Source organism: Podarcis vaucheri (genome assembly GCF_965113315.1).
Source record: "Podarcis vaucheri genome assembly, chromosome: 2".
NCBI classification, from domain to species: Eukaryota; Metazoa; Chordata; class Lepidosauria; order Squamata; family Lacertidae; genus Podarcis; species Podarcis vaucheri.
Window position 1 is genome coordinate 126,401,004 of NC_138760.1, and position 12,955 is coordinate 126,413,958.

At 41.8% G+C, this 12,955-nt stretch overlaps 2 protein-coding genes across 2 annotated transcripts in view; both read right to left on the reverse strand.

Moving 5' to 3' along the window:
* LOC309524727 (uncharacterized protein) overlaps window positions 1–1,828 on the reverse strand; it is a 123,042-nt gene extending 121,214 nt beyond the window's left edge. The window contains exon 1 of the mRNA XM_082209691.1: window positions 1,416–1,828. The gene's annotated coding sequence lies outside the window, so the exon portion shown is untranslated. The remainder of the gene's footprint in view (window positions 1–1,415) is intronic.
* Window positions 1,829–4,247: 2,419 nt separating this feature from the next.
* On the reverse strand, window positions 4,248–9,680 carry LOC309526212 (uncharacterized protein; the record flags this gene model as incomplete). Its single annotated transcript, XM_082212126.1, has 3 exons — window positions 9,636–9,680; window positions 6,681–7,325; window positions 4,248–4,306 (listed from the first exon to the last, which is right to left on the reverse strand). The coding sequence occupies exons 1-3, from the start codon at window positions 9,670–9,672 to the stop codon at window positions 4,248–4,250; spliced, it is 741 nt and encodes a 246-aa protein (XP_082068252.1). The 5' UTR covers window positions 9,673–9,680.
* Between the last annotated feature and the right edge of the window lie 3,275 nt (window positions 9,681–12,955).

Here is a 12,955-nt window from a genome sequence, read left to right on the forward strand (position 1 = left end):
AGCATTCTGGCTGCTGTAGTCGCATAAATAAACAGTCTCTTGCTTCCTTGGCAATTCTCCTCCTATTACTCCTAGTAAAAAAGCCTCTTTTTTTTTAACAAACGTAATTTTAAGAATTTTTAAAAGTTCATTGTGTATCATTTCCCAGAAGCCCTTTACTTTTTTACACGTCCACCACATATGAAAAAATAGTTCCTTCCTTATCCTTACATTTCCAGCATAAATTAGAGATATCTTTATACATTTCAACCGGCTTGTAAACTATGCTGTTTTCAATGTGCATTTTATAGTTGGCTTCACTTAGCAATGTTTTCTTTTGAAATGTTCAAGTTCTTTTTGTTTTGTTAACTTTGTGTTAAATATGTATTCTGTAGTCGACCTCCTTTGTAATGTTTTCTTTTGAAATATTTTAAGATAATATTTTAGTTTCCTGTTAAATATGTTGCTTTGACTGTATACTTTATATTTGACATTCTTCAGAAATGTTTGAGTCTAGATTGTTTTATTGATGTTAAATATGCAGTAAACCGCTTTGAGATATTTTTTTATTAAAATCAAGCGGTATAGAAATTAATAATAATAATAATAATAATAATAATAATAATAATAGTATAATTTGTGGTTGGGGGAAGGCTAGATGGCATCAGTGGACCTCACTGCTCTCCCTTGTCAGTACTCCCTCTCTCCTTATCCCAATTTCCCTCATGGCAGAGGGGCTAGCAGCTTGGCTCCCTCTCCTTCCTGCTTTCACCCATTTGGGCGGCTTCCAACAGAATATTAAAATACAATAACCTATTAAACATTAAAAAGCTTCAGGAGCAGCAGGTGAGAGACAGTTTCACTGAAATAATAATAATAATAATAATAATAATAATAATAATAATAATAATGTTTTATTTATATCCCGCCCTCCCCAGCCGAAGCCGGGCTCAGAGCGGCTAACATCAAATGTATAACACATTAACATAAAATCAGACAATCAATTAAAATACATCCTCACCTGAGATATTTCCCAGGAGCTGGTAAAGTGAGGGGGAGATACCCTAAAACGTTTCACTAATTGCCCAAAGTCTTCTAGAATGTCTCAACTCTCCCCCCAAATTGTTTTCCCTCTTATAATTTTATTTTTGATCCTAGTCCTCATTGCTTTTTCAGGTAGAGGAACGAACTGCAGAGGGCAGGAGGAGATTTCTCTGAGGCCAAGGAAACGTTCCTTGTGGTGGCATATCATAGAATCATAGAATCATAGAGTTGGAAGAGACCACAAGGGCCATCGAGTGCAACCCCCTGCCAAGCAGGAAACACCATCAGAGCACTCCTGACATATGGCTGTCAAGCCTCTGCTTAAAGACCTCCAAAGTAGGAGACTCCACCACACTCCTTGGCAGCAAATTCCACTGTCGAACAGCTCTTACTGTCAGGAAGTTCTTCCTAATGTTTAGGTGGAATCTTCTTTCTTGTAGTTTGGATCCATTGCTCCGTGTCCGCTTCTCTGGAGCAGCAGAAAACAACCTTTCTCCCTCCTCTATGTGACATCCTTTTCTATATTTGAACATGGCTATCATATCACCCCTTAACCTCCTCTTCTCCAGGCTAAACATGCCCAGCTCCCTTAGCCGTTCCTCATAAGGCAAATGATTTGTAAAATTACAAGTGAAGCACTCAGACTGTATCCTTCTTCTTCCTGTGTGTGGCAATTATTCTGCCCATGGTGTGTCTTCCTGTCCTTGTAAAATTTGTTTACAGTGGTACCTTGGTTGTCAAACACCTTGGTACTAAAACAACTTGGAACCCAAACACCGCAAACCCGGAAGTAAGTGTTCCGGTTTGCTAACTTTTTCCGGAAGCTGAACATGCTTCGTTTTGAGTGTTGCCACACTTGCGTTTTGAGTGACACGCTGAGGTCTGTCTGTTTTTCCTATTTATTTTGCATTATTGTTTTTGCGGCTCCTTTTGTTTTGTTTTTGTGACTGTGTGGAACCCAGTTCAGCTACTGATTGAATGATTGTGTGGTTGCAGTACATTGTTTATTGCTTTCATTTTATGGATCAATTGATGTTTAATTGCTGTTTTAGGGGTTGTTTTCAGAAGTCTGGGACGGATTAATCCATTTTGCATTACTTTCTATGGGAAAGTGCGCCTTGGTTTTGGAATGCTTTGGTTTGGGAACAGACCTCCGGAATGGGTTAAGTTTGAGAACCAAGGTACCAATGTATATTAATCCTGAGGGTAATGCCCATTCCCCTCCCCTTAACAAGGCTTTGGGATTTTGCTTGTAGGCCGGTCTATTTTGATATTTGCAAGGAAGCATTTCGCCCCCCCCTCCCTCTCAGGCCTCAGTTTCACTGAAGAGGAATGGGCTCTGCTGGGTCCTGACCAGAGAGCCCTGCACAGCCGAATAATGAAGGAGATTTGCAGGATCGTGTCCTCTCTCGGTAAGGTTCCCTTTTACTCTGCTTGATGATAATATATTTTCAGAAATGGAAGTAACTTAATTGGGAATACTCAACGGGTTTAACGACTGTGTGTCAGCATCACAAGTCTTATTCTTTTGGTCCAGTGAGATTTATCTTTTTGTGTATATCTTCTGGATATCTCTTTCTATAGCTCTGCTTCTGTTTATCTACCGTTTTCCCATTGAACAAAATTCCACAGGAGGATTAACCCTGGTCAGATGCCAGTAGAAAAAGTAAAAATTATTATCACATTATTTGTAACAATGATTTATTGATTTCCTTAAATATGATTGCCTTCTATGGTGAAACTTACCAGAAGAATAAGGAATCAAAATAACATTTTTTAAAAATAAAAGAATGGAAATGGTTTATTGAATATTTACAGATAAATTGTAAACAGATAAAAACATTGGTAGGATTATTCTAATAACCTGCAGTTTCATACCGGTATATATTTAAAGAAGATGGATAAATGAGCAAATTAAGTTAATTTGGATATGCAGAAGATATTAAAGATAAATTTAAGGAACCGCAGAAAGAGGAGGAAGGAAGTCAAACCTTGAAATGTCAAAATGATTGTAAAATTAGTGAAATGCATAAATGTGAAAAGTATTTTAAAAATATTTTTACAAAATAATTGATTGCCTTCTAAACCACCGTCTCAAGGCAATCTATATAAAAAATGTTTTAAAAAGCAGTTATATACACAAAGGCAACAAATAAAAATAAGACTAAAACCGTAACAAGTGGACGCCCATTATTAAAATCTATTTATCCAGCTGGAAAAGGTCCCAATTCCTGCCCCCCAAGGGATGCCATTCCACAGAACACAAACAGTGACACTAAAAGCCCCATTCTGGGTGCGTGCTTTGGAGATCTTTGGAACTTGCAGGAGAATCTCTGCTGTATATCTGGGACTGAGCAGAACAGGGACTTGCATGTGAGTACAAACTCCTTGAACTCAGCCCAGTAGCGGATTGGTAGCAACTGCAAATCCCACTAGCAGGCTGTTCTATGCTGGCAGTAGTTTCCTCCCACAAGCCTGAGGTGGATGGTACTGTGGTCTAAACCACTGAGCCTCTTAGGCTTGCTGATGGCAAGGTTGGCGGTTCGAATGTGTGCGACAGAGTGAGCTCCTGCTGCTCTGCCTCAGCTCCTGGCAACCTAGCAGTTCGAAAGCACGCCAGTGCAATTAGGTAAATAGGTACCACTGTGGCAGGAAGGCAAACGGTGTTTTCGTGAGTTCTGGTTTCTGTCACGGTGTTCTATTGTGCCAGAAGCGGTTTATTCCTGCTGGCCACATGACCCCGAAAGCTGTCTGTGGACAAACGCCAGCTCCCTCGGCCTGAAAGCAAGATGAGCGCTGCAACCCCATAGCTGCCTTTGACTGGACTTAACTGTCCAGGTATCCTTTACCTTTTTTACCTTGCTCACACAAGCCCCCTGACTATTGCGTTCTGCACCAGCTACAGCCTGTGGCCCAACCTTCTACGATATCTCTTTGTATGCTGCATTGCAGTAAGCTAACCATGAGGGATGTGAACAGATCCCATTATTTTTTTCCAGTGTAGGTGGGACTCATGAGGGTTTTAAAAAAAATTCATAAAGATTTTATTTTTGTAAAGATTTTTTTTGTTGCATTTTATGATGTATAAGAAACAGAGATAGCAGCTATAACTGTACTGATCAGACGGGATTACTATGAGGAATGATAAAATATGCATCAAGCCATTGTGTCCGCGATGAAAGCACTGCGTTGACTGGGTTTGATTCATTGACAATAATTTCTGATCAAATCCCACAAGCCTCTACATCCACGCCATTTTTCTCTACAGCCCATTTCTCTATGTCTGACAAGCACGTATAAGCATTCTAGGACACAGACCAGTTGCTGCACCAGTCACCCTAGGTCATAAAGTTAATAGGTTACTTTGATGTAGTTTGTTAATCTTTAGATAGATCTTATGGCCAGGAAGAGAGTTCAGGAAGAGAGTTCACAAAGAGATGGTGAATACTACCCTTCCTTCCTTCCTTTACTGATCTGACTTTATCCCACGTGGGGTTTTTTGAAATGCTCAGAGGAAATCTGATAGGTTCTTACGAACACTGTGTAAAAAGTTCTTTTGTGAATAAAACAACCTGGGCCAAGGGGGGGGGGAGAATTATTATACGCACCCCTCCCAGAGTCTTGCTGGTCAAGCCTCGTGTGTATTTTATTAATCAGAGTCCAATCCTTCCTTGCTTTGGAAACGCTACATATAACAGCAGATGAAAATTAGGATATGAAAAGCAAAACTATAGAATAGGCACCTAGAATTGTACATGGATTCAAACAGCACAGTCCAAGTGAATAATATTAGCATTATCTGATGATCAAGTATATCTCCGGATTTGCCAAGCTTGTGACAACAGCTGTCTAGCAGATGATGGTTCTGCTATATATAAAATCACAGAACTGTAGTTATAAGGGACCCCAAGGGTCATCTAGTCCAACCCCAGTAATGAAGTAATCTTGGCTAAAGCATCCACAGCAGAAGCCCATCCAACCTCTGCTTAAAAACCTCCAAGGAAGGAGAGCCTGCCACCTCCCGAGGGAGACTGTTCCATTGTCAAAACAGCTCTCACTGTCAGAAAGTTCTTCCAATCCAATAATGGCTGTCCTGGGGGGACCAGAACACGATCATTGGTTTACTCTCTGTAGGAGTTATTTGATATGATTAAAGATCTTCCCACACGCCAACCCTTTCTAAGATGTTTCCCTTGTACGAGTTCTTTATTGTTTAGGAAGGGAGCCCCTGTCACTGAAGTTCTTTCCATACGCCAAACATTTCTAAGATTTCCTCCCTGTATAAGTTCTTTGATGTGACTTAAGGGAGCTACTACGACTGAAGCTTTTTCCACATTCCGAACATGTATACGGTTTCTCTCCTGTATGAGTTCTTTGGTGCAACTTAAAGGCGCTATGGTGACTGAAGCTCCTTCCACACTCCGAACATGTATACGGTTTCTCTCCAGTATGAGTTCTTTGATGCGGCTTAAAGGCGCTATGGTGACTGAAGCTCTTTCCACACTCTGAACATGTATACGGTTTCTCTCCTGTATGAGTTCTTTGATGCGACTTAAGGGAGCTACTGCGACTGAAGCTCCTTCCACACTCCAAACATGTATATGGTTTCTCTCCTGTATGAGTTCGTTGATGCAACATAAGGGAGCTACTGCACCTGAAGCTCCTTCCACACTCTGAACATGTATACGGTTTCTCTCCTGTATGAATTCTTTGATGCAACCTGAGTTGGCTACCACGACTGAAGCTCTTCCCACACTCCAAACATTTATAAGGTTTCTCTCCTGTGTGCAATCTCTGATGCGAGGAAAGGTAGTCAATGCGACTGAAGCTCTTTCCACACTCCAAACATGCATATTGTTTCTCCCCTCTATGAATTCTTTCATGTGATGAAAGGTAGTCAATGCGACTGAAGCTCTTGCCACATTGCCAGCATTTACAAGGTTTGCTGCCTCGATGAGTTTGTTGATGTCTAGTAAGCGCATTGCTGCGAGCGAAGCTCATTCCACACTCCAAACACGTATGCGGTTTCTCCCCTGTATGAGTTCTTTGATGTGACTTAAGGGTGCTACTCTTACTGAAGCTCCTTCCACACTCCAAACATGTATACGGTTTCTCCCCTGTATGAGATCTTTGATGTGAGGTAAGGGCACCAATGTGACTGAAACTCTTTCCACACTCTGAACACGTATGCGGTTTCTCCCCTGTATGAGTTCTTTGATGCGACTTAAGTGCGCTACTCTGACTGAAGCTCCTTCCACACTCTGAACATGTATATGGTTTTTCCCCTGTATGAAATCTTTGATGCAAGGTAAGGCCACCACAGTGACTGTAGCTCTTTCCACACTCCAAGCATTTATACGGTTTCTCCCCTGTATGAGTTCTTCGATGCAACTTAAGGTTGCTAATCTGACTGAAGCTCTTTCCACACTCTGAACATGTATACGGTTTCTCTCCTGTATGAGTTCTTTGATGCGAGGTAAGCTGGTCACAACGACGGAAGCTCCTTCCACACTCTAAACATGTATATGGTTTCTCCCCTGTATGAGATCTTTGATGCAAGGTAAGTTGGCCACATTGACTGAAGCTCTTTCCACACTCTGAACACGTATATGATTTCTCCCCTGTATGAGATCTTTGATGCAAGGTAAGCTGGCCACATCGACTGAAACTCTTTCCACACTCAGAACATGTATAAGGTTTTTCCCCTGTATGAGATCTTTGATGCACGGTAAGGGCACCACAGTGACTGTAGCTCTTTCCACACTCCAAGCATTTATACGGTTTCTCCCCTGTATGAGTTCTTTGATGCCTAGTAAGCTTGCCACGTTCACTGAAGCTCTTTCCACACTCGGAACATATATATGGTTTCTCCCCTGTATGAGTTCTTTGATGCCTAGTAAGATGGCCACGTTCACTGAAGCTCTTTCCACACTCGGAACATATATATGGTTTCTCTCCTGTATGAGTTCTTCGATGCAAGATAAGGGCAGTACTGTGAATGAAGCTCTTTCCACACTCTAAACATGTATACGGTTTCTCCCCTGTGTGTACTCTTTGATGTCTAGTAAGAGTTGAGCGACGACCAAAACTCTTTCCACACACGCTGCATTCATGCTTTTTCTCCTCTCTGTGAATTTGATTTTCAACACCCTGAAACATACCAAAGTCACCCGCCGGCTTCTGCTTTTGTCTCCCCTCTCGCCTGCTGCCTCCATCTTGAACCCTCAGATTCCTTTGTTCTTTGGATCCTTTTGGTGACATTTCTGATTGTTCCCCTTCTGCCAGCATCCCTTCAACAACTCCTGATGGAATAAAAAGGCAAACTGATGAAATGCTAAAGGAGCGTCTTCACACCAATCAATCAGTCAGGACACAGAGATCCAGGTTCCAAGGGCCTTGTGGCAGTTCCTTCACTGTGAGAAGGGAAGTTACAGGGAACGAGGTAGAGGGGCTTCTTGGTAGTGGTGCCCACCCTGTGGAAAGCTATCCCGTCAGATGTCTAGGAAACAAACAACTATATAACTTTTAGAAGACAACTGGAGGCAGCCATGTAGAGGGAAGTTTTAAATGTTTTGTTATGCTTTTATATTTGTTAGAAGCCAGCTAGAGTGGCTGGGGCAACCCAGTCAGATCCGTGGGGTACAAATAATGAAAGCATTAATATGGGATTATTATTTATTGATATGGGATTATTATTTATTGAGTTTATATACTGCCCTATACCCGGAGGACTCAGCATGGTTCACAGAAAAGATCACATCATATATAATCAGAATAAAACCCAACCCAATAACACCCCCCAAAAAAGAGCCACGTTTGAAAAAGACTATAGGATGTCTAGCATATCAAGCAAAAACCTGGTTGAAAAGGAACATGTTTGCATGGCACCTAAAGGTGTACACCCCTTCATGGATCACTGCCTTGTCGTTAGCGAAGGGGCTTGAATAACTCAGCTATGACCTATGCCGTGCAGGGCCACCTCAGACAGACAGGTCAGCCAAGAGTTTAGACTAAATGTGATCCACCTGGAGAAGAAACTGGCAACCCACTCCAGTATTATGCCATGAAAGCTCCATGGACATAAAAAATAAGCTTTGAGAGGAAAGTGAGTTTCCAAGGCATGCTCTGATTCATGGGGAGTATAAGGAAGGCGCCAGGTGAACTTCCCTGGGGAGAGCATTCCACAGACGCGCAGCCACCCTCCAGACCACTTGAGGAGGAGGCCCACGAAGGAGGACCTCAGGATCAGGCTAGGTTCATATGGAAAGAAGCAGCCCTTGAAGTATTGTGATCCTGAGCCATGTAAGGCTTTATTGGTCAAAACCAGCACCTTGAATTAAGCCCGGAAACTAACTGGTAGCCAGTGCAGTCGGACCAGGATGGGGGGTAATATGCTCAAACCGTCTTACTCCAGTGAGCAACCTGGCCGCTGAATTCTGCACTAGCTGAAGTTTCCAAACTATCTTCAGAGGCAGCCCTACATATAACACATTGCAGTAATCTAACCTTGAAGTTACCAGCACATAGACAACAGTAGTTAGGCTATCCTTGTCCAGATAGGGGTGTAGCTGGGCTACCAGCCAAAGGTGATGAAAGGCACTCCAGGCCATCTGAGCCTCGAGCAACAGATCCAGGATTACCCCCAAGCTACGAACCTGCTCCTCCAGAGGAAGTGTAACCCCATCAAGAGCAGACGACCTTCCAGCCATCTGCTCTAGGGAACCATCCACTAACAGCCTTATCTGGAGTGAGCTTCAATTTGTTGGCTCTCATTCAGTCCATTACTGAGGCAAGACACTGGCGGGAGAGGGTGCTCAGGGGTATTAGTAGTAGTAGTAGTGGCCTGTCTAAGTAAGGCCTTAGCCACGCTTGTAATTTTAATGTGGACTTGAAGTTGCTTGTTTCTCCTTTTTTTTAACCTCTTTTGCCCAGAACTGCTGTATTTAATTTAAACACAAATGTTTTAAAATGTGTGTGGTTTGGGGGGGGGGCGTTATTGGGTTGATTTTGTTTATGTTTTGATTATGAGTTTTTATATTGAGATTTTATCCTGTGAACTGCCCTAAGGCCTGTGGGTATAGGGAGGTATACAATTTTAATAAATTATACTAAAATCAGGCCGGATAAAAATGATTACAAGTTCCAGGGGGGAGCCCCTGAAGAAGGTTTCCCAATACTTAAGGGTTTGCCTTGACCCCAAGCCCAAGGAAGCTCCCCCACCTGCCCAAGTTGGCCTGCAGGAAGGAGAGGAGGAGAAAGATCTGCCCATCCATTGGGAAAAGATTTCCTACCCCCATACAAAGGGGGAAAGCCCTATAAATGCATTATTTTAGCGGAATTAAATACAGAATGCATTAATTATGGGAAATGTAAATATTTGGGGAAATACCCTTTGCAAAAGCGTGAGCATTAGGCGAGATCTGCACCAAAATGCTGACCAATTTTCAAGAGATCTTTAAAAATGTGAAAATCTGGACAAATTGATGACTAGAAAAAGGAGACGCAGAAAAAAACTTACATTGAAACGGTTTGCCTACTGGGGTTTTTTTAAACTCCCTCTCCGCATTCCCTCCAGCTGAACCCCCCTTATAAAACATCATAATATGACCCACCTCCAGCGCCTCCGCGAGGAAGGAAAGCCGCCGCCATGACCGGCATCTGCCACCCCGCCAAAAGCGGGACAGGAAGCGGAAGCTGCTATTCTCCCGTCAGCCTTTCCCCCCCCCCTCCCCTCTAGGAATCTCAGCTCTGTCGTCTCTGCTCTTAACCGTTTCGGAGCCGAGCGGCAGAAGCCTCTGTGCTTCTCTGGGCAAAGAGCGAGGAGAGGCGCTGGTCTCGCCTCCGGAAAGCCCCGCTGGATCAGCTGCACGGGAGCCCCAAAACGTTTTCTAAACTATTTTTAAAAATATATATTTTTTATTTTCATTTTTCAAAATAACATTTTTCCTTTTGGTACATAGATATCCAATCCAAATTTGCAATAAATGGCTTTTCCCCTTGCCCCCCTGGTTTCCATCCCCCCCCCCTTTATACTCCTTGCATATAATTATATTCCTTAGCCAGTCATCTAGTCATCCATTCTTCTTTCCTTGGGACCTTCCCTTCTTTCCACATCTGGGCTAGTAGCATTCTGGCTGCTGTAGTCGCATAAATAAACAGTCTCTTGCTTCCTTGGCAATTCTCCTCCTATTACTCCTAGTAAAAAAGCCTCTTTTTTTTTAACAAACGTAATTTTAAGAATTTTTAAAAGTTCATTGTGTATCATTTCCCAGAAGCCCTTTACTTTTTTACACGTCCACCACATATGAAAAAATAGTTCCTTCCTTATCCTTACATTTCCAGCATAAATTAGAGATATCTTTATACATTTCAACCGGCTTGTAAACTATGCTGTTTTCAATGTGCATTTTATAGTTGGCTTCACTTAGCAATGTTTTCTTTTGAAATGTTCAAGTTCTTTTTGTTTTGTTAACTTTGTGTTAAATATGTATTCTGTAGTCGACCTCCTTTGTAATGTTTTCTTTTGAAATATTTTAAGATAATATTTTAGTTTCCTGTTAAATATGTTGCTTTGACTGTATACTTTATATTTGACATTCTTCAGAAATGTTTGAGTCTAGATTGTTTTATTGATGTTAAATATGCAGTAAACCGCTTTGAGATATTTTTTTATTAAAATCAAGCGGTATAGAAATTAATAATAATAATAATAATAATAATAATAATAATAATAATAATAATAGTATAATTTGTGGTTGGGGGAAGGCTAGATGGCATCAGTGGACCTCACTGCTCTCCCTTGTCAGTACTCCCTCTCTCCTTATCCCAATTTCCCTCATGGCAGAGGGGCTAGCAGCTTGGCTCCCTCTCCTTCCTGCTTTCACCCATTTGGGCGGCTTCCAACAGAATATTAAAATACAATAACCTATTAAACATTAAAAAGCTTCAGGAGCAGCAGGTGAGAGACAGTTTCACTGAAATAATAATAATAATAATAATAATAATAATAATAATAATAATAATAAATGTTTTATTTATATCCCGCCCTCCCCAGCCGAAGCCGGGCTCAGAGCGGCTAACATCAAATGTATAACACATTAACATAAAATCAGACAATCAATTAAAATACATCCTCACCTGAGATATTTCCCAGGAGCTGGTAAAGTGAGGGGGAGATACCCTAAAACGTTTCACTAATTGCCCAAAGTCTTCTAGAATGTCTCAACTCTCCCCCCAAATTGTTTTCCCTCTTATAATTTTATTTTTGATCCTAGTCCTCATTGCTTTTTCAGGTAGAGGAACGAACTGCAGAGGGCAGGAGGAGATTTCTCTGAGGCCAAGGAAACGTTCCTTGTGGTGGCATATCATAGAATCATAGAATCATAGAGTTGGAAGAGACCACAAGGGCCATCGAGTGCAACCCCCTGCCAAGCAGGAAACACCATCAGAGCACTCCTGACATATGGCTGTCAAGCCTCTGCTTAAAGACCTCCAAAGTAGGAGACTCCACCACACTCCTTGGCAGCAAATTCCACTGTCGAACAGCTCTTACTGTCAGGAAGTTCTTCCTAATGTTTAGGTGGAATCTTCTTTCTTGTAGTTTGGATCCATTGCTCCGTGTCCGCTTCTCTGGAGCAGCAGAAAACAACCTTTCTCCCTCCTCTATGTGACATCCTTTTCTATATTTGAACATGGCTATCATATCACCCCTTAACCTCCTCTTCTCCAGGCTAAACATGCCCAGCTCCCTTAGCCGTTCCTCATAAGGCAAATGATTTGTAAAATTACAAGTGAAGCACTCAGACTGTATCCTTCTTCTTCCTGTGTGTGGCAATTATTCTGCCCATGGTGTGTCTTCCTGTCCTTGTAAAATGTGTTTACAGTGGTACCTTGGTTGTCAAACACCTTGGTACTAAAACAACTTGGAACCCAAACACCGCAAACCCGGAAGTAAGTGTTCCGGTTTGCTAACTTTTTCCGGAAGCTCAACATGCTTCGTTTTGAGTGTTGCCACACTTGCGTTTTGAGTGACACGCTGAGGTCTGTCTGTTTTTCCTATTTATTTTGCATTATTGTTTTTGCGGCTCCTTTTGTTTTGTTTTTGTGACTGTGTGGAACCCAGTTCAGCTACTGATTGAATGATTGTGTGGTTGCAGTACATTGTTTATTGCTTTCATTTTATGGATCAATTGATGTTTAATTGCTGTTTTAGGGGTTGTTTTCAGAAGTCTGGGACGGATTAATCCATTTTGCATTACTTTCTATGGGAAAGTGCGCCTTGGTTTTGGAATGCTTTGGTTTGGGAACAGACCTCCGGAATGGGTTAAGTTTGAGAACCAAGGTACCAATGTATATTAATCCTGAGGGTAATGCCCATTCCCCTCCCCTTAACAAGGCTTTGGGATTTTGCTTGTAGGCCGGTCTATTTTGATATTTGCAAGGAAGCATTTCGCCCCCCCCTCCCTCTCAGGCCTCAGTTTCACTGAAGAGGAATGGGCTCTGCTGGGTCCTGACCAGAGAGCCCTGCACAGCCGAATAATGAAGGAGATTTGCAGGATCGTGTCCTCTCTCGGTAAGGTTCCCTTTTACTCTGCTTGATGATAATATATTTTCAGAAATGGAAGTAACTTAATTGGGAATACTCAACGGGTTTAACGACTGTGTGTCAGCATCACAAGTCTTATTCTTTTGGTCCAGTGAGATTTATCTTTTTGTGTATATCTTCTGGATATCTCTTTCTATAGCTCTGCTTCTGTTTATCTACCGTTTTCCCATTGAACAAAATTCCACAGGAGGATTAACCCTGGTCAGATGCCAGTAGAAAAAGTAAAAATTATTATCACATTATTTGTAACAATGATTTATTGATTTCCTTAAATATGATTGCCTTCTATGGTGAAACTTACCAGAAGAATAAGGAATCAAAATAACA